The sequence below is a fragment of the Rhineura floridana genome, chromosome 2 (assembly GCF_030035675.1).
Source record: "Rhineura floridana isolate rRhiFlo1 chromosome 2, rRhiFlo1.hap2, whole genome shotgun sequence".
Taxonomy (NCBI): Eukaryota; Metazoa; Chordata; class Lepidosauria; order Squamata; family Rhineuridae; genus Rhineura; species Rhineura floridana.
In genome coordinates this window covers 155238437-155261053 of record NC_084481.1, presented here as the reverse complement: position 1 = coordinate 155261053, position 22617 = coordinate 155238437, and the positions used below count along the sequence as shown (strand labels likewise).

General features: G+C 43.5%; 1 protein-coding gene across 3 annotated transcripts in view; it reads right to left on the bottom strand.

Annotated features, from left to right (window-relative positions):
• CRY2 (cryptochrome circadian regulator 2) overlaps positions 1 to 19672 on the bottom strand; it is a 49946-nt gene extending 30274 nt beyond the window's left edge. For all 3 annotated transcript variants that reach the window (XR_009760658.1, XM_061610855.1, XM_061610856.1), the window contains exons 1-3: positions 19217 to 19672; positions 10260 to 10368; positions 4079 to 4221 (exon numbers count right to left, since the gene is read on the bottom strand). Coding sequence is in view for 2 of the 3 variants with exons in the window: in XM_061610855.1 (XP_061466839.1) it covers positions 4079 to 4221; positions 10260 to 10368; positions 19217 to 19407 (443 nt within the window). In the remaining variant the exon portion in view is untranslated. The remainder of the gene's footprint in view (positions 1 to 4078; positions 4222 to 10259; positions 10369 to 19216) is intronic.
• Between the last annotated feature and the right edge of the window lie 2945 nt (positions 19673 to 22617).

The following is a 22617-nucleotide window of genomic DNA, read 5'->3' as shown; positions in this document are numbered from 1 at the left end:
CAGGGAATCAGGTTATGCCTAAATATGCAAGCTATTTGCAATTATCAGGTTCCTAATACAATTCTAAAAGGGAACCCTCTCTGTTAAAGAACACTTAGCTAAAAAGATTCTGAAGCAACAGATCTTTTCGCTGGCAAAACACAGCCTTCAGAACAGAACTAAAGTCTCTCAAAAGCCAGGATGGGAAGAGTTAAAGAGACAGCGAGAGCCAAGTTGCTGGCTTATCTGCTCAGCTTGTGTACTAGTAGTTACAGAAGCCAGCAGCCACGTCCTCCCAGTCAACAATTTATGCAAAAGGGTTGGGCTTTCAGTCTAATGTTTCAGCAAAAGCCATGTGCCTGCCTTTCCTCCACAGTCTGCACATGTAAAGGGGAGGAGCTCCACGCCACCAAGGCTTTTATAGAGCCACACTCACATGCACGGCTCTGTGACCTAGCTTCCAAACAACGCACAGCAACCACAAAGCAGAAGGCAGCCCTTTGCTTAACAGTATTTCTTCTGTTTCTAAAAGTAACCAACAATCCCCCCTATGTATTGAGGCAGGCACTCCGCAGAAACCAGACTATATTTTCTCTGCAGAAGCAACTGTGTGAACAAGAGTGAAGTGTGAAGGTTTGGGAAACTGACTCAGTCAGTAAAACGGGGTCACATACTGAGAGTCAGCATAGTCCAGCTGTACAGAATACTGGTCTTGGACACAGGTGAAACCCCCTGCTCTGCCAGGCTCAACAGGAGGTCTTGGGCATATTTTTCTCAGCTGAAGTTTCCTCACCTTAAAATATAAATCTTATTCTCACAAGTTGAAAATGAACCAACAACAGAAAATCAAGTTTAAATCAAATAGAGATTTAAAAAGAAGAATGCTCTTTAGGGGAAAAAACTTCCTTTTTCAGGAAAAGAAATGCTTGAGCATGTAAAAGACAGAAAGCGAGGGCCATACAACACGTGATTTCTCCCCTTTCAAAGCCATCAAACAAGACCACTGTAGTTCAGAGAAATCTTCTTCTTTCCCCTCCATTAGGTTTCTGTCCTTACAGGCATTCACTGCCCTATCAACAGAAATTCTACATTTAAACAGTGAGCAAAAGGATTGTTTTACACTCTTGTATATGCATTCTAAGCAGCTTCTCAGCAACTGATGAAATAAAGCCAGTCATCAATTACAGGAAGTTCCCCAATTTTACTGAATGTTTAGCACTAACAAGGAGTTATCTCAGTAATGCACCAGGTTGTAGAATTTGCCCAAGGCACTTCAGTCACCCCATTTTCACAGAGCTCTCAGTCTACAAAGAAGAAATGTCTAGATTCTAGAGAAAATACACTCTTTCTGACAGTAGTAAACTAGGAAGCAGTTTAAATACCTCTAAAAGACCCTGTGAGGTTGCACATAAAGAAAAGTAACTAAGTTCATGCTATGTATTCAAGCCAGCTTTCTCATATGGTTGATCTAGCTGATGAATTTTTTCTGCTATTTTGTTGTTATGTGTCTTCAGGTCAATTATGACTTAGCACGACCTTATGAATCGGCGACCTCCTACAGCATCTGTCATGAACCACCCGGTTCAGATCTTGTAAGTTCAGGTCTGTGCCTTCCTTTATGGAATCAATTCATCTCTTGTTTGGCCTTCCTCTTATTTATTTATTACATTTATACCCCGCCTTTCTTTTTGTGATAGAAACCCAAAGCAGCTTACGTATGGTTCCCAAGCGGTCTCCCATCCAGGAACTGACCAGACCCTCTTTAGCTTCAACAGGGAGCTGGCCTTATGCATGCCTTCAGACCATAGCCTGGGGCTCCCTTCTGTTTTTCCCAGCATTATTGTCTTTTCTAGTGAATCATGTCTTCTCATGATGCATCCAAAGTATGATAACTTTCTCCACACATAATTCAGGCTCCAAAATTTATACAGAACAGTTCACAGCAAAGAGAAATCCACTGTACAAGTCACACACAGCATCACAAACACTTATTTAAAGTCTAACCACCATACTGCAAACACACACATACTCACTGTACAAATGTAACTCCTAAAAAACTGAACTGAAGTTACCATACGTTGAAGTAATGTAAAATGCTTAGTGACTGAAACAGAACACTGTACTAATACTGGGCAAGAAAAAAATCCCAAGAGTTATAAAACAAGGCCCAGAATGGCTGGAGTTTTTTGGGGTGGGGGTGGGGTAACAATAACAGTAATTTATCATCAAAGGAAGAAGTCTTGGTGAGCCTTGGGCTTAATATGCCCCACCTACTCTGCGGTTGTTGCAAGGATATTTCATGTGCATTTTTAGATCTTGCAACTATGTCAGGGAGAAGAGGGGTATAGGAGCCCAAAGCATGCCTAGGTTAATTTCTATGATTATATATCATAGTTTGTATGTAAAAGTAAACACCGCCACTGTGAATGAAAAATCATAAAACCACGCATGAAAACTAGCACATTTACTAATATTGTAACATACTGCCTCAGCTTTCACTTTTTCTAATTGCAGCACGCACTCAATCAGCAACAAGGTGGGGTGGTGGTAAAGAGGGGGTTTAACTGACTATACACACCCCAAGTAACAGTGTGGATAACACTTCATAATGGGGGGAGGGAGAGGAGGTATGGCTTACTGCGATTGCTCCCTTTAAAAAGATTGGCTACAGATGTGCTTCCAAAGAACATAGCTTCTTAAAGACACCAAACGTACAGCACTGATAAGGAGAAGCACTGCTGCTCTTTGGTACTTTAAAATACATTTGAGTACACTCATGATACATAGGAGGAGAGTATAGAGTCTCCAAAGCATTTTTAAAAACTAAGAAGCTCACAAAATAGTGGCACTGCACAAGCAGGGTAAGGAGAAAGCATTTTCCTGCAACTAGGCCATGACTTTAAGAGAAAACACGTGGACTGTATTGCATGAAGTTCCATCTACAGAATGAATAGCTTCACCCTCTCAAGAATCAAAAAGCTGGACAGACTGGGAAACATGTTAATAAAACAGAACCTTACTGGTAGAGGACATGCCAGGATCCAAGTTAACGTTGTACTGGACATGCCACACCAAAGATAATCCTGTTTAAATTTGAAATTACAGCTACCATGTTAACAAATTTGCAACTCAGGTTAATATCTATATGCAAGATGTACACCTGTACAACTGCGATGACAATGATTGTTAAGTGCTGCTGCTTGGACTTTAGAGATTGCAGGGGTATGAGAGTGAGAGTAAGTATGTGTGTGAGAGAGAAATGAATGAATGAATCATGATTCATTTAAAAAACGAACACAGCAACTGTGATTGAAAGACTGAAAGTGTACAAGGTATGTCTAGTAAAGACCAAGAAATCAGAGCAGTCTGACGGAACTACTTGCAGGTCTCTTTGCCCCATACCTCTAGGACACAATGAACCCATGTCCCATGCATCTTCTGCCAGTGCAGCATCCAAAGTACACATCCACTCCTTTCCTAACATTTTGTCTGTAGTAGATTGCATGCCTGCAGCAAAGGTAACTTATTGTATAGCACTTTGCAGTAGTAGCAATATACTGAGCTCAGTTTTAAAATACTGGATCAATTTCTTCTTTTCCTCTTTGGCGTTTAATATGAAAATTGAGATATTCTATTCCTATGGGACCACAGTAGGATGAACTGAAACACCAATCAATTTTCTAAATCAGGGGATCCCAACCTGTGGCCCATGGATCACCAGTGGTCTGTGATCTTCTTTCAGGAGGTCCGCAGCATGTTTGCATTAAATATTTATATTGATTTTTAATTCAATTTTTACTACTTCTTTCATTTTTATATCAAACTGTATTACAATTTGAAATCTAAGGCATACAAATTGTAATACAATAAAAGAAGCAATAAAAATACAATTAAAAATCATACAGCCTCTAGCACAGTGCATTAAATTGCTAAAACAGGCAGAAAAATCATTAAGTGGTCCGCCAAGCCAATCAGCAATTTTCAACTGGGCCATTGGAATAAAAGTTTGGGAATCACTGCTCTAAATATTCTCCTCCCCCCTCCCATTCATCAGCTGTGTTTTATTTCTCCTCAGATAGCATAATACTCTGTATCTTACCTGTCCAGGTCATAAAGGGTATGCGAGTTCTCTGTTATCACTTCTACTCCAGCTTCTTTAGCCAGCTTCACTATAGCCATATCTCTCTCTTTCCCAAAGGGCTCAGAGTCATATTCAAAGGTAAGACGGATCACGCCCCATTCCTGTAAGAAATCACACAATATAAGCTCACGACAAATAAGAATACCATTCTCATATCATCATCATAAAAATCTGAGGAGAACACTTAAAGGTAGGTCAGTGAGGGATGGCAGAAATCCAAAAGCAGAATTAGCGAAATGATCCTGTTTTAGAAAATAAGCATTAACACATGCCAAAATGAAATCCTCCACTAACAGTGGCTGCTCTCTCACTGCTCTCTCACAACATAAAAAGACCTTGCTATTTAAGAGTAAAGGCAAGCTCTTCTTAGCCCCTCCCTTCAGATTCCTCATTATACTCATTACAGATGAACATACAAGATTTAGCACACACTCACTTCAATTCTACAACATGAAAAGTGGCCGCATAGTTCCACCCCATATGACACACATTAAGGAAACAGTACTTGGGAGTTGCTATTGGTACTAGCTCTCAATCTTTTCACAGTAAAATTACCTCACATATTACAAGGCGGAAGTAATTATGAGCTAAATATACAAGCAAATGTGTGCAATGCAGCACTTAAACAAAAAGGGAATGTTCATGTTACTCTCCCCTCTAACACAGCCACACTTCCTAACGCAGGAAGCAAAAAGGGGGACACCCAAAAATAAGAGTGGCTTCTACATACTCCTTAAGTATGCAGAAGTATACAAGTTTGTAAATAAAAATAAAAAATAAATTAATTTCCCCCACCCAAAATGATCTTACACGCCTCTAGGATTTGCAGAATGTTGACAGCATAGAGATAAGAAAATTCTATAGTAACTCATCTCATTAGCTGGTTCCTGAGTTTGGTGCCACTAGACATAGTGTTCCCCTAGTTCTGCTCATGTGGTATGTTCACCAGTGGAGGGAAAGGGAGTGACTCTCATCACTTCTCCCTTCCCCCTGCAGCCCCTTGTGCCCCCTTTAAAATCTGCTCCAGAGGACTGGGCTCGCAGAATTGGGCTCACAGAGAGGAAGCACAGAGGCTGGATAGGGCAGGGAGACTCAGGAGAAAATTGTGTTGCCCCTTTCTCCTGGTGGAATCTTGCACTAGATCTGAGTCCTGTCTGAACAGAAGAGACTCTTCTGTTTGCAAAAACCTAATCAAATGCAACCACTCTAGAAATGTCTGAAGATGAATTTCATATTCACACTGAATGCCACAGACAGAAACTGCTGTCATCTTTTGGGCATGTATGTGTGTACATACAACAGGATATACAGCACTTTCTAATTACAACTACACTGAAATCCTCGATTTCTCAATTGTTTTCTATGGACAACTTTCAATTCCATCCCAAGAGAAGTAAAAAAGGATCTAAAGGTACTAGGCAGACTGTTGCCCTATTCACAAATTACTTGTGTGTAGGGCAACTGTGTGTTGAATGGGGGTAGGCACTTTTACCCCTGCTCCCAATTTCACATCCACTTCTAGAACAATCACACAATGAATGCTGTTGACTATAAGGAAATGTTAACCAATGAGCTCCCGCTCACATACAGGGGCTCTGCGCAATCAGAACACCTGGCTGTGTTGGTGTCCCAACCACATGGAGACCCTATGTGTAAGCAGCAGCATGTGTGTTTTAATTTTTCCTTACAGACAACCGCACACAACACACAGTTCTAGAAAACAAATATAGTATTGGGAGTAGAGCTAAAAGCAAACCCCAGTCAACACACAATTTGCCTACACACAAGCACCTCATGAATACAGCTGACAAGTCTATAAATTAAGCCTATGGTTGAAGACAGTTGAACCAAGGAACATTGAAGGTGTCAGGGTTTTTTTTCCAAAGGAAAATGGATGGAGAGAGAAAGAAATGGCCTGTTTGAGCCGCTAATATTTTGTGGTATCCTGGAGATAACCATTACATCAGGGCCCTATGCATGCATGCGCATCCCCCCCCATATTAAAAATTTCTCTTAATGCTATAGCTGAGTGTGCTTTCTGTCACACACACGCACAATATAGCAATAAAGCGCTTATAACTAGGGCTGGCAGCCAGCCCAAAGCTTGAGCCCTTTAGCACTATATAGCATAGTGGACAGGAAAAAAAGGTGTCCCCTGAAGAGATCAAAAAATATTTTTCTTAAAAATAAAAATAGATTTTTAATATATATTTTTAAAAATGGTAAACACTAAATTTCTCTTAAATGATGACTAGGTAATTAATGCTTAGGAAAGGGCCATGCTCAGTGGGAATGCTCAATGGTGGAGCATCTGTGTTGCGTGCAGAAGGTCCCAGGTTCAATCCCTGGTATCTCCAGGCAGGGATGGGAGAGACCCCTGCCTGAAACCCTGGAGAGCTGCTGCCAGTCAGTGTAGGCAACACAGTGCTAGATGGACCAGTGGTCCGATTTTGTGTAAGGCAGCTTCCTATGTTCCTAATATTAAGTAATGTGGATATAAGCATGTAGGTCCACCCTTGTATTTCAGAACTAATCTGGTAGTAGCCATACATGACCAGGAATCCCTCCTCTTTATGCTGGCTAGTAACTTTTTGGGGCTTATTTATAAGGCTGTATTAACCCTACAGTTCATATCTACATCAAATCAATGCTTTCTATCAAATAAGTTGAATTAAAGGAGGATTTTCTATGTAAAAGAACCAACCTGATCATTTCTCAAATATGAATGTTTACATTCCATCTACTTAACAGGCATTTTATCTTCAGCTGATAAAAAATAAAGTGCTCTAGTCTACCCAGTAACAGTCAAACCCTGTGCTGACCTATCAATCACAGGCACTCCATTTTCGTTTTCTCCTTTTTTCGTACAAGAGTGGGGCTGGGCCAAGTACAGCAGAAAGTAACAACAATGGAAAGAAGAATGTAAGACAAAACTGTGCAGGTTCTTATATGCCCATACTCAGGTTGTATTCCTATACAGTAGGGCCTCACTCATACGGCAGGTTAGGTTCCAGACCCCCAAACTGCCAAAAAGCACATCAGCTGTAGCACGGGGGTCTGGAACCTAACCCGCTGATTGCACCCGAGGAGGGGAAGATCAGATCTTCCCCTCCTCGGGCGCGATCAGCTCGAGCGGGAGTCTGATCGTGCCAGAAAAGGAGAAGATCAGCTGTAGCACGCTACAGCTGATCTTTCCCTCCTCCGGCGCAATCAGCTGGAGTGCAGGGAGCTCCAGCCCCCCTCCAGCAGATCACCCCGCTGGCACCACATTAGCAGAACGCTGAAAAGCAAGGCGCCGAGAAGCAGGGCCCTACTGTACCGACCTACTGGGAATGCCTCATTTAACTCAAGGGGCCTTAGTTCTGAGTAAACATTTACAGGATTGCTATTAAACTTGCAAACTGCCATGGGTGCTGCTCATAAAGCAGACCCTATATGGGAATATTTTAAAATATATTCTCTCTACATGTAAAAAGGAAAGTATGCAAAATGTACACAGTACATGGATGAAAGGTAGTATGAAACGGTGTTATTAAATAATACTCTAGTTCTAAATTAACTTGATTTAGTGGTCAGATTTACCACTAAACCATCTTCCAAACCACTGTTTAGGGAACATATGAAGTATACATGAGAAACTTCATTTAAATCAGCCTTTTACTTCCAAATTTAAATCATCATTTAAATCACTCCACTCTATTTCTGTGTACCTCAAACAGCATTATATGGCTCCTGTTCCAGGAACGTTCCCTTTATGGGATGTAAAAACACTGCAACATTGTTGCAGGTCCCACTTGCATGTTCATTTTGACACGTATTAAGCAAAAAACCACAATTTGCCAGTATTCTGAACTCCATCAATGACCAATCTAGTAACACAATACCTTGCAACTATAGCAATCACCACAAGGGAAAGTTCATGCTTTGCAAGCAGAAGATTCCACAATCAATTCCTAGCACCTCTAGTGAAAAGGAGATCAGATATTAGACCAAGAGAGACCAGTCACAGAATACAATGTTGGGCCAGATGGACCAATGACAGCTTTGCAGTCACAAATGTCAGCAAACATGCTGAAGAATAATCTGGCTTTTTCAGAATCTAACTAGAAACTGAAGACCTCATACTTTAAAATGTTCATATACCAAATCCCATATCAACACATTCCGTTGTTCTACACATTCTAGACAGCCAAATTAAAGCCAATATAATCAGAATCCTGAAAAAAAGTCTACAAAATTATGTAAACCTTTGCATGTAATTATAGTAGCCCCACTAAAATTTAGAGAGTTCAGAAGAATCAAGAGGCAACTAGAGGTCTACTGATATTGTAGGCCCCTCAACTGACCAGATTAAGTTTCTGGGTAGCTTGTGTTGGTAGAGCTAAGAAAGTACCCACGGTTGTATCCAATGCTCCACAAAGGGACTTCTGTTTCCTTTTTTCCTCTCTCCTGCACCCCTAAAATCTGCTCCCAGGGGTCGTGAGGGGACAGGAAAGGAAGGGAAAACTCTGTTGTGTTAGCAGACCTACAGTCCCCTAAATTCTAGGAAAGAATTGGGAGAAACATGAAGCAAGCATCCCTAACCAACAGAGGTTTGTTCCCAGATAGTAGTATAGCACTTTCTATTCATAAGACCTGTTTTGGGAACATGTAAATTATATGTTGCTAGATAAATCATGAATGCATCATAGGCTAAATGGTCAATATGGTGGAAGATCACAAAGACAGAAGAATTCAAGCACATTTACAGCCTCAGCTACAGCTTTTTGCAGCATCTCACTCTTTAAAAGCATGGCCTATTTTCTCTGTCAAAATGTGTGAGAGATGCTATTGATTGCCACAGCAAAAATCCCATAATCACCATAAAAACATGACACAGCTAAATGAGTGTGCAAGATGCAGCAAACATTGCTTCATGCAAATCAAGATCTAGGTATAACCAAGACAATATCACATGGTGAATATTTTTGGCAAATAGGTGTATAGCTGCAGAGGGATTGAAGCAAATTCAAAGCAAAAAGCTAAGTCAGATGTGATAGTTGCTAAAGAGAGCTGATTCACCTGGAGAATAACTCAAAAGATAGCAATATGAAACTGAAAAAGAGGAGTGGCTATTTAGAGTGGAGTCAAACACATATTTGCCAAAGAAAAAAAATCAAAGGCTGCTTTACAGAATCATAAGATAAAACATGTACTGTCTCAGTCCTGCACACACAAATACGCATTGTCTTGCTCAACTCTTCATGCTACACCTCTGTGTACATGTACAATCTAAAGCAGTGGCTCCTAACCTTTTTGGTATGGCAGCCCACAGGTCCAGATTTACTTAGTATGATGACCCACTTATTTATTTACACATGAATTTTGAACCTTAGGTGTTTGGGAGCTGACAGTTTCATGTATTTCAACTGCAAGCTTGCTTATTTTATCATCATTACTTGAGTGGATCCCAAATATTAAAATGTAAGACTTGAGCCTTTCCAACGTTGAGTTACAAGCATTGAAAGCAGGGATGGGGAACTTCAGTTCTGGGGGCCAAATGTGGCCTTTCAGGACTCTCCCCAGTTCACACCATTCTCTCCCAGGTCACACCTCTTACCACCAGCCCTGATTTGCACCCTCCTTGAGTGTTTTTGCCTGGCTAGAATGCGTCTTTGAACTCTGATAATGCTTCTTGCTTGCCTGCATGAAGGACAGAGAGGGATGGGTGTGTACAAACAAGCCTACTGTCTAGAGGTAAAATTAACATTTGTTCCTCCACCCACCACTGGAATGTGGTCCCCGGAACTTTGCCCAGAAGGCAATGCAGCCCTTGGGCTGAAGAAAGGTTCCCCACCCTGATTTAAAGGCACAGGACATAGCACCAGCATCTTGACTGGCAGACAAGAACATATGCCACCCTGAAGGTCTAACCTATCATTAGCACTTTTGGGGATGCCACTAAATGCAATGTGGAAGACAGAACAGGCTGGCACCTGTAAGGAATCCCCTTACTACATGGATACATAACATATACATGTGACTCTAGAAAATAAATGCAGCACTATTAAAGTCAGCAGCAGCTGAATGAGTATGAAATTTTAATTTACAAGAAAATTCACTTTTCCCTAAAAGCTTTTCCCACATAATTATTCCTTACTTTAAAGAGCCTTGGAAAAACATCAGTAGGCTGGCCTCGTACTACAAACAAGCGGGAATTGAGTTTTCGTAAACTGTTGTCCAAATCTTCCAGGGACTGGAGTAAAAACCTATGGAGAAGAAACAAAATGCAATCAGCACCTGTTGAGGCAGGCAGTTAAGGGTTCTCAAACTCAAAAACAAAAATTTCAGTCCTTATCTATCAATGCTTGGCAGTCCTTTGCCAGCAACTATTCTTCCAAGGTTTCTTGGTAACCCAATTAGGCTTGCCTAATTAGGTTTTTTCTTTTTCCCAGTCACGTTGTTGTTGTTTTGCCCACAATGAAACAGATACTCGCTGCTCCCTGCTCAAATGGTTTTTTGGAAATTTGATAAACTAGTTAAATCAACATTGTGGTATCCAATGTATCCCTATATTGTGTGTTATACTATATTTGGAACGTGACACATATAAAATCTATGTTTCATGTTAAAGAGAAATAGTTTTGAAATAAAGCTGTATCTTTATTTCCACTTAGAACTTTGATACTGAGCCTGTGGAGCAAATTTTGGGAGCATGGAGGGAGCTAGGGTGAAGCAAAAAAGGAGAAGTATAATTGCACTAGGGGCAAGTTCTCTCATTCAACACTGGATCCTGCCCTAGATGAGTTTTTATCTTCAAAGCCCAATTCTAGAACTTGCAGATGGCCTTTTATGCCCCTTCCAACTCTACTATTCTATGATTCGCTTATACTTTTCATTCCAATGCATTTTATTTTCAGTCAATCTGCCTTCCAACTCAATTCTTCTTTGCCATTCCTGCATCTAAGAAATGACTCTTACGTGACATTTTGTATTCAGGTATCAATACCAGACTATAAAAACAAGCATACCAAAATCAGGTATGGAGGATATATGCAAAAATGAACTGCCACTTTTGTGCACACATATTACTGTAAAGGTTATTTTTCACTTGAAACAGATCACAGAACATAAACAGAGAAATTTGTGATACTCTGCGTTATGTAATGAAACAATGCAGGACTACTTAGTCCCAGGCTATGGTCTGAAGGCACATGAGCCTAGCCCCGGGTCAGGTATGGTCAGTGCCTGGATGAGAGACTGTGTGGGTACCATATGTAAGCCGCCTTGGGTTTCTATGATGAAAAAAAGTGGGGTTTAAATGTAATAAATAAATAAATACTTCCAAATTGCATGTTCTAATTCTCTATATAAGCAGCAAATGCTACAGATCAATATTGCATCACATCTCTTCCCTACTGCATTAGAGTGGAAAAGTGAAACTTTTAATTCAATCTTTTCTTCTTTAAAACTGCCAGAATGTTTGTTTCTGAGACCACAGAAGAGAACACGGGCATGTACATGCCCAAGGGGCTGAAATACACAGAAGAAATACAGCAGACTTACATCCTGCCTGGACACATGCAATTAAAGGGGTGAGAGAAGTACCTCAGCTTAAAATGAAATTGTAATGCATTAAATAGTGCAGGAAACAGCAGCCAAGATGGTAATTAGAGTCTGGTAAATGCTAGAATACATAACATTATGCCAAAAACAAGATATTTGGAAGGTGATATGAGTGGATATCACTCTAAATTGATGTTATGCCTCACAGATTTTCAGAAGCAAGGTCAGTCAGCTCTACATGTTGATTGCTGCTTGATAATTACGGCATCAATCCTAATCCAGACATACAAAACTGTTTAACCAAAATGTTCTTTTCTACCCAACCTACAATCCAATGTATCTTGTAGTAGTAAAATGTCCCAAAAAACAAACCAAGGATGTGTGCCAGGAAAAAGCCCACATTTGTGTCAAAAAAACCATGGGACTTTTAAAAATCCCAATAAGCAGCTGTATTATGGCAAAAATAAAAAAGGCACTTTTTTTTGTCCTGGTTCAAAAAGAAAAGTGTCTGGACATTTAAACCTGCAACACAAGATCAGTTTTCACCCACCTGTTTTTACCTCAAGACGTTACACACGCTGGAACAAAAAAGCACCCCCTTGTATAACTCAGTTGGTTTTGTTGTTGTTGTTTTGTCAAGGTGCTTTTTGTGTACAGAAAAAAACTGTAAATTTACAGTGACTGAGATTTAAGGACACTGTTTACTACTGTCCAGATGACAATGTTGTGTTGTAGGCCTACCTCTGTGTAAAACCTTGGGGACCCATTGTAACCAACTGGCTGTACATTTTGAGGATAAAAGTCACTCAACTAGAGACAGACCTTGCCTTTGCAGTTGCCACAGTCTGTGATTGTGTTGTGGGATCACTTTCAATTCAAGCAACCTGATATATATCAAAAGCTTACAGCTGTACACCAGACAACATATCCTCTTGAACCCTGTCCCTCTTGTTTTATTAAATCTAGCAAAGGGAGCTTGGCTGGTTGGATCTGGACCATGGTTAACACTTCACTGTGTTGGGGATGGTTCCCAACACCTTGAAATAGGCAGCTGAACAGCCACCCCTGAAGAACCCGACCTTGAACTCATCCCCCTTCTGGAAAAGGTGGTGGAGAAGGTGGTGGCAGGGCAGCTACAGGCATATTTGGATAATAGAGATTATCTAGCCCCATTCCAATCTGGGTTCAGATCTGGCCACTGGACCCTTGGACACTCTGGTGGATGACCTGTATTGAGACAGGACAAGAGGAGTATGACTTTGCTCTTGTTTTTCCATCTGTCTACAGCTTTCAACACCATTGATCATGGTATCTTCCTGGAATGGCTCAGTGGGATAGGGCTTGGGGGAACTGTGTAATAGCGGCTTTGAGTCTACCTACATGACAGGATTCAGAGAGTAGCATTAAGAGAGTGCATTTCAGGTCTCTTGCAGATGTGTTGAGATGCTGCAAGAGACTATCTTGCCCCCAATGCTTCAAATAGTCACTAGAAGATTTGGGGCAAGGTACAATCAGTACGCTGATGACACTCAACTTTATTTCATCATAGCACCTGTATCAGGAGAGGCCAGGCAGGCCTTGGATGCCAGAGAGCCTGGATGCAATGGTGGGCTGGATAGAGCTCAGCTTAACAAGTCAAAGGCTCTGTAGTGAGTGGTTCCTGTGTACAAGAAACTGGCCAACTGCCTGCCCTGGGTGGGGTTACATTCCACATGAAGGAGCAGGTACACAATCTGGGGTTGTTTCTGGATTCAGCTTTGTCACTGGAAACACAGACGGCCTTGGTAGCTAGAAGTGCCTTTTATCAGCTTTGGCTAGTATAACAGCTGTTTGACCACAACATTAGCACTGGTAACTTCAAGGTTGGTTTACTGCAATGTACTCTATGTGGGCCTTATGCTTGGTCCAGAAACTTCAGTTAGTACAGAATGCTGCTGTACAATTGCTGACAGAAGTGAAACTTGCAATGGCTGCCAATTTGTTACCAGGCGGGGATTAGAATGGCAGCGACAACCTACCAGTTGGCGCTGAGGGTAGCAAAGAGGGAATTTTTTGCGGGCTCTATTGCTGCCACGGAGTGCTGCCCGTGGAGATTGTTTCAGGTGGTCCGTAGTTTGGTGGGGCCAGCTGCCCCAGACCCTACAGAACTTACCAAGGCCTCTTGTAGCAATTTTGCAAAACACTTTGCAGACAAAATCGACCATATTAAGAGCACCATTCCGCCTGCCACAGCCTTAGTAATCGAGCCAGAGGTTGCCATTGGGCCCTGATCGTTTTCAGCTTCCTTCCTCCGAGAAAGTAATTAAGGTTCTTTCCTCACTTAAACCTATCTCCTGTTTACTCGACCCTTGCCCAGCATGGCTTATTGTGAATTGCAAAGATAAACTGGGAGAGGGGATCAAGGCAGTGGTTAATGAGTCCCTTGACGAAGGTCATCTGCCATTGGCCCTTAAGGAGGCTGTAATTATTCAAACTCTAAAAAAGCCCTCCTTAGACCCCCGGAACTTAAACAACTTTCGCCCAGCTTCAAACTTACAATTTCTGGGGAAGTTGGTCGAGCGGGTGGTAGCGAATCAGCTTGAAGCATACTTAGAGGAAGTGAACTACCATGAACCATTTCAATCAGGTTTCAGACCCAGACACGGGACTGAAACAGCATTGGTGGCTCTGGTGGACAACAGGAGAAGGGCGTTGGATGGAGGCGAATATACTCTCCTTGTTCTTCTGGATCTCTCAGCGGCCTTTGACACTGTTGACCTCGTTATCCTGTTAGATCGCCTAGAGAGCCTGGGTATTGGAGGCAGTGTTTTACGATGGTTCCGCTCCTTCCTCTCTGGGAGGTACCAGAGAGTGCTGCTGGGAGAGGAGGTCTCTGAGCCCTGGCCTCTTACTTGTGGGGTGCCGCAGGGCTCCATCCTCTCCCCGACGTTATTCAATGTCTATATAAAGCCGCTGGGAAAAATCATTTGAAGATCTGGTCTGCAATAACATCAATATGCAGACGACACACAGATTTACCTCTCATTTAAATCCTCCCCACTGGCGGCATTAGAATTGTTATCCAAGTGTCTGGTGTCGGTGGGGGAACGGATGGGCAGGAATAAGCTTAGGCTGAATCCAGATAAAACTGAGGTTCTGTTGGTGGGTGATAAGGCAAAGCTGGGGATTACCAATTTGGTGCTCAACGGGGTACATCTGTCCCTGAGCGACCAGGTCCGGAGTTTGGGGGTCATCACTGACTCCCAATTAACTATGGAGGCGCAGGTGGCGGCCGTTAGTCAGGTGGCGCTTTATCAACTTCACCTCATACGAAGGATACTGTGATGTTCCTATATTAATGTATATATGGTAAGTGTTGGTTGTTTAGAAGATATATGGTAAGTAGTGAAAGAGGAGGGGGAGTGAATGGGCAGTAGAATGCTAGATGATTGGCTGAGTGTTTAAAATGGCTGAACGTATAAAAGGAAGAGTGAGAGTGGAATCAGGGGGGGAGAAGAGAACTGAGTGGGTTGCTTGGTGGGAGAGAGAGTTGTTTGACAGGAGAGAGTGGAGAAGGAGGGAGGTGGAGTTCGGATTAGTATTGAGTAAAACCATATGCTTATGTGCTTTAAGAAGAAATCTTGTTAATCTTGTTAGCTTTGTTATCTTTAATAAATACTTAATTTGGTTTACCAAAGGCCTGATCCTTGGCTGGGGTTTCACAGACCAGAAGGGAGGGTAAGGTAATGACCAAGGCTGAAGGGGAACTGTAACAAATGGTGGCAGCGGTGAAGAGAATAACAATACCAGTATTCAGAGTCTCTGGGAATACTAGTATTAGGACGTGACTGGTGGTTGCCTAGCAGGGGGATCTGTTGAGATATGTGCTAGAGCGGGGAGAGAAAAAATAAAATAAAGGACAGTCCGGACTGGTGGAGTCCCTGGTGGTGCCTAGAGACAGGCAGTAACCACGAGCAGGTAGGAACCTGACAGGCAGAGCCAGGGAAGGACGCCTCACAGATACGCCCTTACCTCCCGAGCCGTTTGCTACCTTCAGTGGTGCATGCTTTGGTTCTGTCTCATTTGGACTATTGTAATGCTCTATATGTGGGTCTTCTGCTGAAGACGGTCCATAAGCTGCAGCCAGTGCAGAATGCGGCAGCTCGTCTGATTAAAGGCAGCCGCTGCCGCGATCGTATTACTCCAGTCCTCAGGGAGCTGCACTGGCTGCCCATGGTCGCTCGGACCAAATTTCAGGTTCTGACTTTAACCTTCAAGACCTTATTTGAAGCCGGCCCTCTCTACTTAAAGGAACGCCTCCATTCTCACCAGGGGTGCCGTCGAACAAGATCGTCCATGAATGGTTCACTCCTTATTCCCCCAACAAAAGCAGCTAGACTGGAGAGGACTAGGTCAAGAGCCTTCTCTGTAGTGGCTCCTTCGCTATGGAATGCCTTGCCAACTGACCTCCACCAGGCCCCCTCCTTGCTGTGCTTTCGACGGGCCTTGAAGACTTGGCTCTTCAACCAGGCTGGGGAGGGGGTTTAGGTAGTTAGATTGCAGTTCTAGGGGTGGTTTTAATTTTTCTGCTTATGTTTTTTATGGAATATATTTGTATTTTATTGTACATCGCCCAGAGTGGCAGGATAACCCCTGCCAGATGGGCGTCTAACAAATTTAATAAATAAATAAATAAATAAAAAGTCTTACTACAAGGATACAAAGCTCTTAACAGCTTGCAACCAGTTTACTTGGAAGGTCACCTTACTCCAATCTGCGGAACTGGCACTTTTATAAGTGCCATATAATGTATGTTCTGCACTTGTGCAGAATCAATCGATCTTGGACTCCCTGTTTTTTATTAAGCAGACCCTTTCACTGTACCATTTTGGACATCTGCCAAAACTTTTTCTAGGCAAGCCAACCCACATGTAATTTTATTATGTTGGTTTTATCTATATTTTGACAGGTTTATTATGTCAGTTTGTTTTTAAGTTAGATTTTATCGGTATTTTATTATGAATATTTTATATTGTATTATGTAAACTGCTTGGAGATTTTTTAAATTTTGCAATATATAAATTTTATTAAATAAAATTTAAAAAATACATTCTGTAAGAAAAGGTGCACTACAGTGTAATTTTTACCCTCAAAAGGCCTGGATGATAGTTAAGCCTCTTTCTATATTAAGAATACATATGAGAAAGAATACGTCCAAGATGTTAGCCATGCACCTGTTGTAAGTGATTGATATTCTTCTGTCCCAAGTTAACACTTTTAAGATAGCAAGTTATATCTCAAGATTCACAAGGTATTTCTCTGGCTTAAACATAGAATAATCCTGGGCCAAACACTCAGTGATTAACCTAAGCATGTTGTAACAGGGCTTTCTCAGCCGCTATATCTACGATTCTGTATGTTGAAACTAAGTTAAGTATACACTGTAGGTATTTTCAAACTAGTAGAACAGGAATGTCTCATTACCCAAAATGCCATCATCCCAGCAGTTATGTCAAATGCCAGCAACAGAGTTTACTCCCTTCTACAGCTGTTCTAGCATGTCTCATTTCCCCCCATGTTTTTTCAGAGGCTGAAAAAATTCTGAGCTAAGGGTGGTTGTCAAACATATGTGGTTATAAGCAGAGTGGGGAAATTCCAACCAAGAAATTATAAAACTACTCCAAGATAGGATTGCAGCCTAAATCCTATATGCATTTACATGAGGGTGCCCTACTGAATTTACTTCCAAGCAATGATACATAGAATCAGTTTATGTTCCAGAGCAGTGTTTTGTGGATTGCAATCTTAACAAGCATCCTATTTTAAATATTAAAAGAACACTATACAAAGCAACCCAACATAGCAGCTAGCACAAGGAAAGGGCTTTTTTAGATGATGACGGCTGCTGTCCCCTAAAAGCAAAAGGGAAATAAAAGTATCTAGTTTCAACTTGTCATCGTACTACCTCATGTTATAATAAATAGCCACCATGGTTGCTTTGATGTTGCTTCAAATGCCTTTTGATACAGTTGCCACCAAGGCATAAAGTCAAACATAAGAATCGGAGCAAAGATGTAGGAAGGGCAGGCAAGCAGGAGGCAGTAAGGACGGTGGCATAAGGTGCAGAGATGATTCACAGATTGGGAGATGGGAGGGCGAGGCATATGTGTCCCCAGGATGGGTGCAGAAAAGGGACAAGTAAGGTGCTCCCATTAGCTGGCTTCCATAATTACAGATTTTTTCTTTATATGCATCCAGTGAACTAGTATTAGTTCATATGCAGCCTTGTACCTAAGAAAAGAACTAACCTGGTAGTTACAGGCAACTAGAAATTCCATGCAGGCAAGTGATTGGAATTCCATGTAGGTAATTGGGCTGGTGGAGGATGGAGTTTTCTGTGCCTCATCTACATCTTGCACAGAAACCAGCAAGTTGGTAAAGGAAGAAGGCCCTTAGCACAGAAATGCAGCTCCCTATCCTTCCTCTGCCAGCCCCCAGTTTGCTAGTAATTGTTTTTAATGTACAAGTTACTTTTGTGGGCTTATTTACAATGGTGCTCTATTAACTGTGCAGGGAGGCGCACTGTATGCCATCATATATGATCTTTATCAGACACAAGCCCTATCATAATTGGAAACCAACAGACTCCTGTGGCAAAAAAGAGAAGCCTTGGACGCTCTGATTTACTCTTGCAAATCCATAGTTGAGAGAAATCCCAAGTGTAAACACCAGCAAATCCTATTGGATACTGGTACTCGTGATGTCATCTGTACAATTCCACGCATGAAAACAGATGCGGGGCTGTGTCTCTCTTTGTTTCATAGTCCAGCTTCACCTCATTTTCTGCTCCTTCTTGCACACATACTTTTGACCTCTTTGTTTAACGCGCAGGTCTGCGTACGTTAGCAGTGACACACCAGGTAAAGTTTTACCCACAAAGAATCGCCCCTGGCATTGTTCTGAGCCTCCTATGCGACTCCTGACGCGATAGCGGGAATTCGCGATCGTCAGACCCAAAACTGCAGTCAGGGATTGAGAATGGAAGTCACAAGGCGCCTTACGCCGCCATGGTGATTATGGGGCTGGCTTAAAGGCTCGTTCGCCCTGGGCTTAAACATCCATACATCCACCGTGTCCTCTTTCGACTTCCTGCCGCTTTGGCCGAGTTTGCCCGCTCTTCTTTTACCGTTTAATTACTGCGTGCTTCAACGGGCCCCACGGCGGCAGGAGAAGGACTGAATGACCCGACCTTCTTCGCCCCACTACATCTGGGGTGTTTATTTTAACTGACCGGAGGATGACGGTCATCTTTTGAAGAACGATCTCCACATCCTCAAAGTCTGTATCATGCTATGCACATATGTAATACTCTATCGTCCTTCGTGTCAAGGTACGGCTGTGCGACTAAAGCGATGGTCTGAACCACCGAAGACATGTGGGGTACACACGACCTTCGCGTGCCTCCCCACGGTGTATCGCCTCCCACTGCTCATTGCACGTACCCCCCCGGCAACCAACTGCCGCCTGCGCGCGCGCAAACACATAAGGCACCTCCCGCCCACTCCTGCTCACCGCCAGCGGTTGACGCCCACAGCAGAGGAGGCCGCGAACCAAGGGTCCAAGATATAGATGCAGCGCACGGAACCGCCATCCCGGATGGCCGCTTGCAACGCGGGGTTATCGTGCAGTCGCAAACCTCGCCGGAACCAGTGCACGCAGCAACCGCTACGGGGCCGAGCTGCCGAACCGGGAAGAGCCGCCATCGCCACCAAAGCACAACCACAGCCTCCCTTCGTCAGGCGCTCTGCGCTCCTCCCAATTCTTCACCCGCCACACTCGACTCAGCTCCGCCCGACGAAGCCCATTGGTCACTTGGGGTGCATAACTAGTCGGCCCTAAGATTGCAAAGAGGTGGAGGCAGCGCCGCACGTTTCAGTAGCGTGTATCCGTTGGAGGCGGGGACCGCGCGATGGGTGGGTGGAGCTGGTGTGTAGCAAGAGCCTGTGACTGGCTGTCCCTCCTCGTAAGGCACGTATTTGTTCCAGCCGGCACAACAAGCATTGTACCTTAATAGGGCGTCTGATACTCCAATCGTGAACAGCTGACAGTGTGCTTAAACCCATTTATTCCAATGGGTTTAGGCACGCATAACATTGGCTGCTTTCATGACACTGGGAAAGCCACAAACAAAGCAATCTCCTGTTTGTGTCCAGCATCTGATCGTCAGAGATACACTGTTGATGAATATGAAGGTTACACTTCCAGTTATTAACATTGGCTCGCATCCAACAGCAGGTCTATCCACCCATGCATTTATGCAATCCTTTTTCAACGCCTGTTAGGGCCATCCTCATAACATCCCCTAGCACTCTTGTGCTCATTGCCTTCTGTAGACAAGAGGGTGCAGCTGGCATAGCAAGTACAATGTCCAGAAAAGGCATAAGGAAATAGTGATGAACATATATGAGATCTATGCTGCATCCCAAATCATATGTATTTGAAAGTTAATGAAATAAATGGGATTTTTGCTTCCAGATAAACATGATTACAATTATACTGAAATATTTGGGGGAGGTTTTCATAAAATGCTAGGCCCAACAAACACACACCATATATTGAAAGTACATGGCTCAGCGGCGTCACTAGTGCGAGTGCGGGGTGTGTGTGGACCTCCAGTGTGCACCCTCCGGCGTGCTCACGCATGCGCACACACACTCCAGGCTGGCGGTGGAAGGCCCATCCCGGCTTCACCGCCAGCGATCAGGCACCTGCTTTCCATCTTGCCCGCCCACCTCCGAGGAGGAGTTGACTGCGCCGACCCAGAGCACTTCTCGGCTCCTTTGCTGGGCAATGGCGCAGGGCAGGGCGGCTCTGGGTATCACCCCCCTCAGGGTGTCACCCGGGTGCGGTCCGCACCCTCCGCACCCCGGTAGTGACGCCCCTGACATGGCTTCCCTCAAAGAATCCTAGGGACTATAGTTTGTTAAGGGGGTGGGGGGTACTGAGAACTGTAGCTCTGTGAGGGGGAAAATATAGTTCCCAGGATTCTTTAGGGGAAGCCATATTGTTTAAATGTATGGTGTGTAAGCTCTCCATTTGGAGTCCTGCATTCACTTTTCATTACTTTTGTTCAAAAAAGGATTCACATAGGGAAAAGTGTAAGCAAGTCAGAGCAACTAGAATGGATCTAGAGCAGTGGTTCCCAACCTGGGGGCTGTGACCCTCAGGGAGGCTGTGAAGTAGTTCAGAGGGGGTCACGAACAGTAAAGAATTGAATGATTTATTAATTTTTTAAAAGTCTTCACTACCTGAACACTGTCTGCTCCCCACTGCCGCTGCAGATGACACCTTCCCGTTGCCCCAGACAAGAGGGGAGGACTTTGCTGAAGCACCAGAACATCTTTCAAGTGCACCAAGGCAGGCATTTGTCTATACCACACATGGCAGATGCGAAAGGAGGCTGAGGGAGGTGCTACCAGGAAGAAGAGGGGATTACTATCCTGACTCCTGTTTCCTTGCACTGCCACTACTGACGATGCCCTTACTCAGAATGAGAGGAGAGGGCTTTTCATGAAGCAACAAGAAGCAAGGCTACAAGGAAAGGGTGCTTTCCCCCTTCCTTCCTGACAGCCTGCCTGCCTGGCTTTCTTGACTCCTACTTCGCTGCCACCTCCTTTTAAAAATTATTCTTATTTGCAAGGCTACTCAGATCTCGCCTTCAGCCCAGATGGAGCCAAAGAGCAGTGAGGAAGCTCAGGACTTGCTCGCCCCCCATCTCTGAGGCTAAGTGTGTGTGCCAGTGTCTCCAAGATGCTGCCGCAGTTGAGGGTTTGCCCCCTCCCATGTGCCCAAATACAAGCATGCCTGCAGATGCTTGCAGGAGGGGCAGGTGTGTTTGTGTGTGCGCGCGCGCTGATCTGTCTTCTGCTCCACTCTCATTCCCAACTGCATGCTAACCAAGTTGTCAGTTCTGATTATCATCCCAAGGCCTAAAAGCACTAACTCCCCTCCTCAACATATCCACCCTTTTGTCTTCACAATCTAGCATCCCAACACTACCACACTGCTGCTTCTTGATGATGGTTTTAAAAAAGCTCATGAGGTTGGCTGAGGCTGGGGTCCACATACTGCAGCTGAAATGTATTTATTTAATTATTATTGCATTTATATCCCACCTTTCCTCCAAGCTGCTGAAGGTGGTGCACATGGTTCCACCCCTTTCCATTTTATCCTTACACCAACCCTGTGAGATAGGTCAGGCTGAGAAACTGTGTCAGGTCCAAGGTCACCCAGTAGACTTCATGGCTGGGTGGGGATTTGAACCTGGATCTTAGTCCAACACTGTAAACCACTGGTGCTGGGAGACAGGACTGTACATCTTCAGACTGGGGGGGGGAGGGAGATCCCAATTTGATTGGACCTTTGCATTAAGAAATAAAAGCAACACCTCCCTGTCTGCAGGGAGCTTTTTATAGAAAGGGATATTTGGAGATGTGATTTTGCCACGAACCATTTTTTTCAATTAACAGAGACTAAAATTACAATTGGGAGGGGTCATGAAAATTTTTGAGCATACAAAGGGGGTCCTGTGCTCATAAAGATTGTGAACCACTGACCTAGAACATATGAACAAAAATTAGGAGCTTCGCTAGCTGAGTTTAACAAAATAAAGCTGAGAATGGATATGGCTACGTTTACAAATAAGTACGCGGGAGAAAAATAGAGTAAGTGAGGAGAGCTAATGTTGTAGAAACATAGGAGGGCCACAGACTAGTTTAGGGGCACAGGACAGCTCAGGCACACAGAGCTCTGTCTTTTAATACCTTGCTGCCATTTGCTTACCAGTCTGCTTGGCGCCTGCTAGTTTCCTCTCAAACAGGGCAATGCAGCAGCAGTGGCACCAAGGCACATCACATGAACAGAGCACTGCATGCACAATGCCTGCCAGAGTATGTGGCCTAGGCTGGCCGACC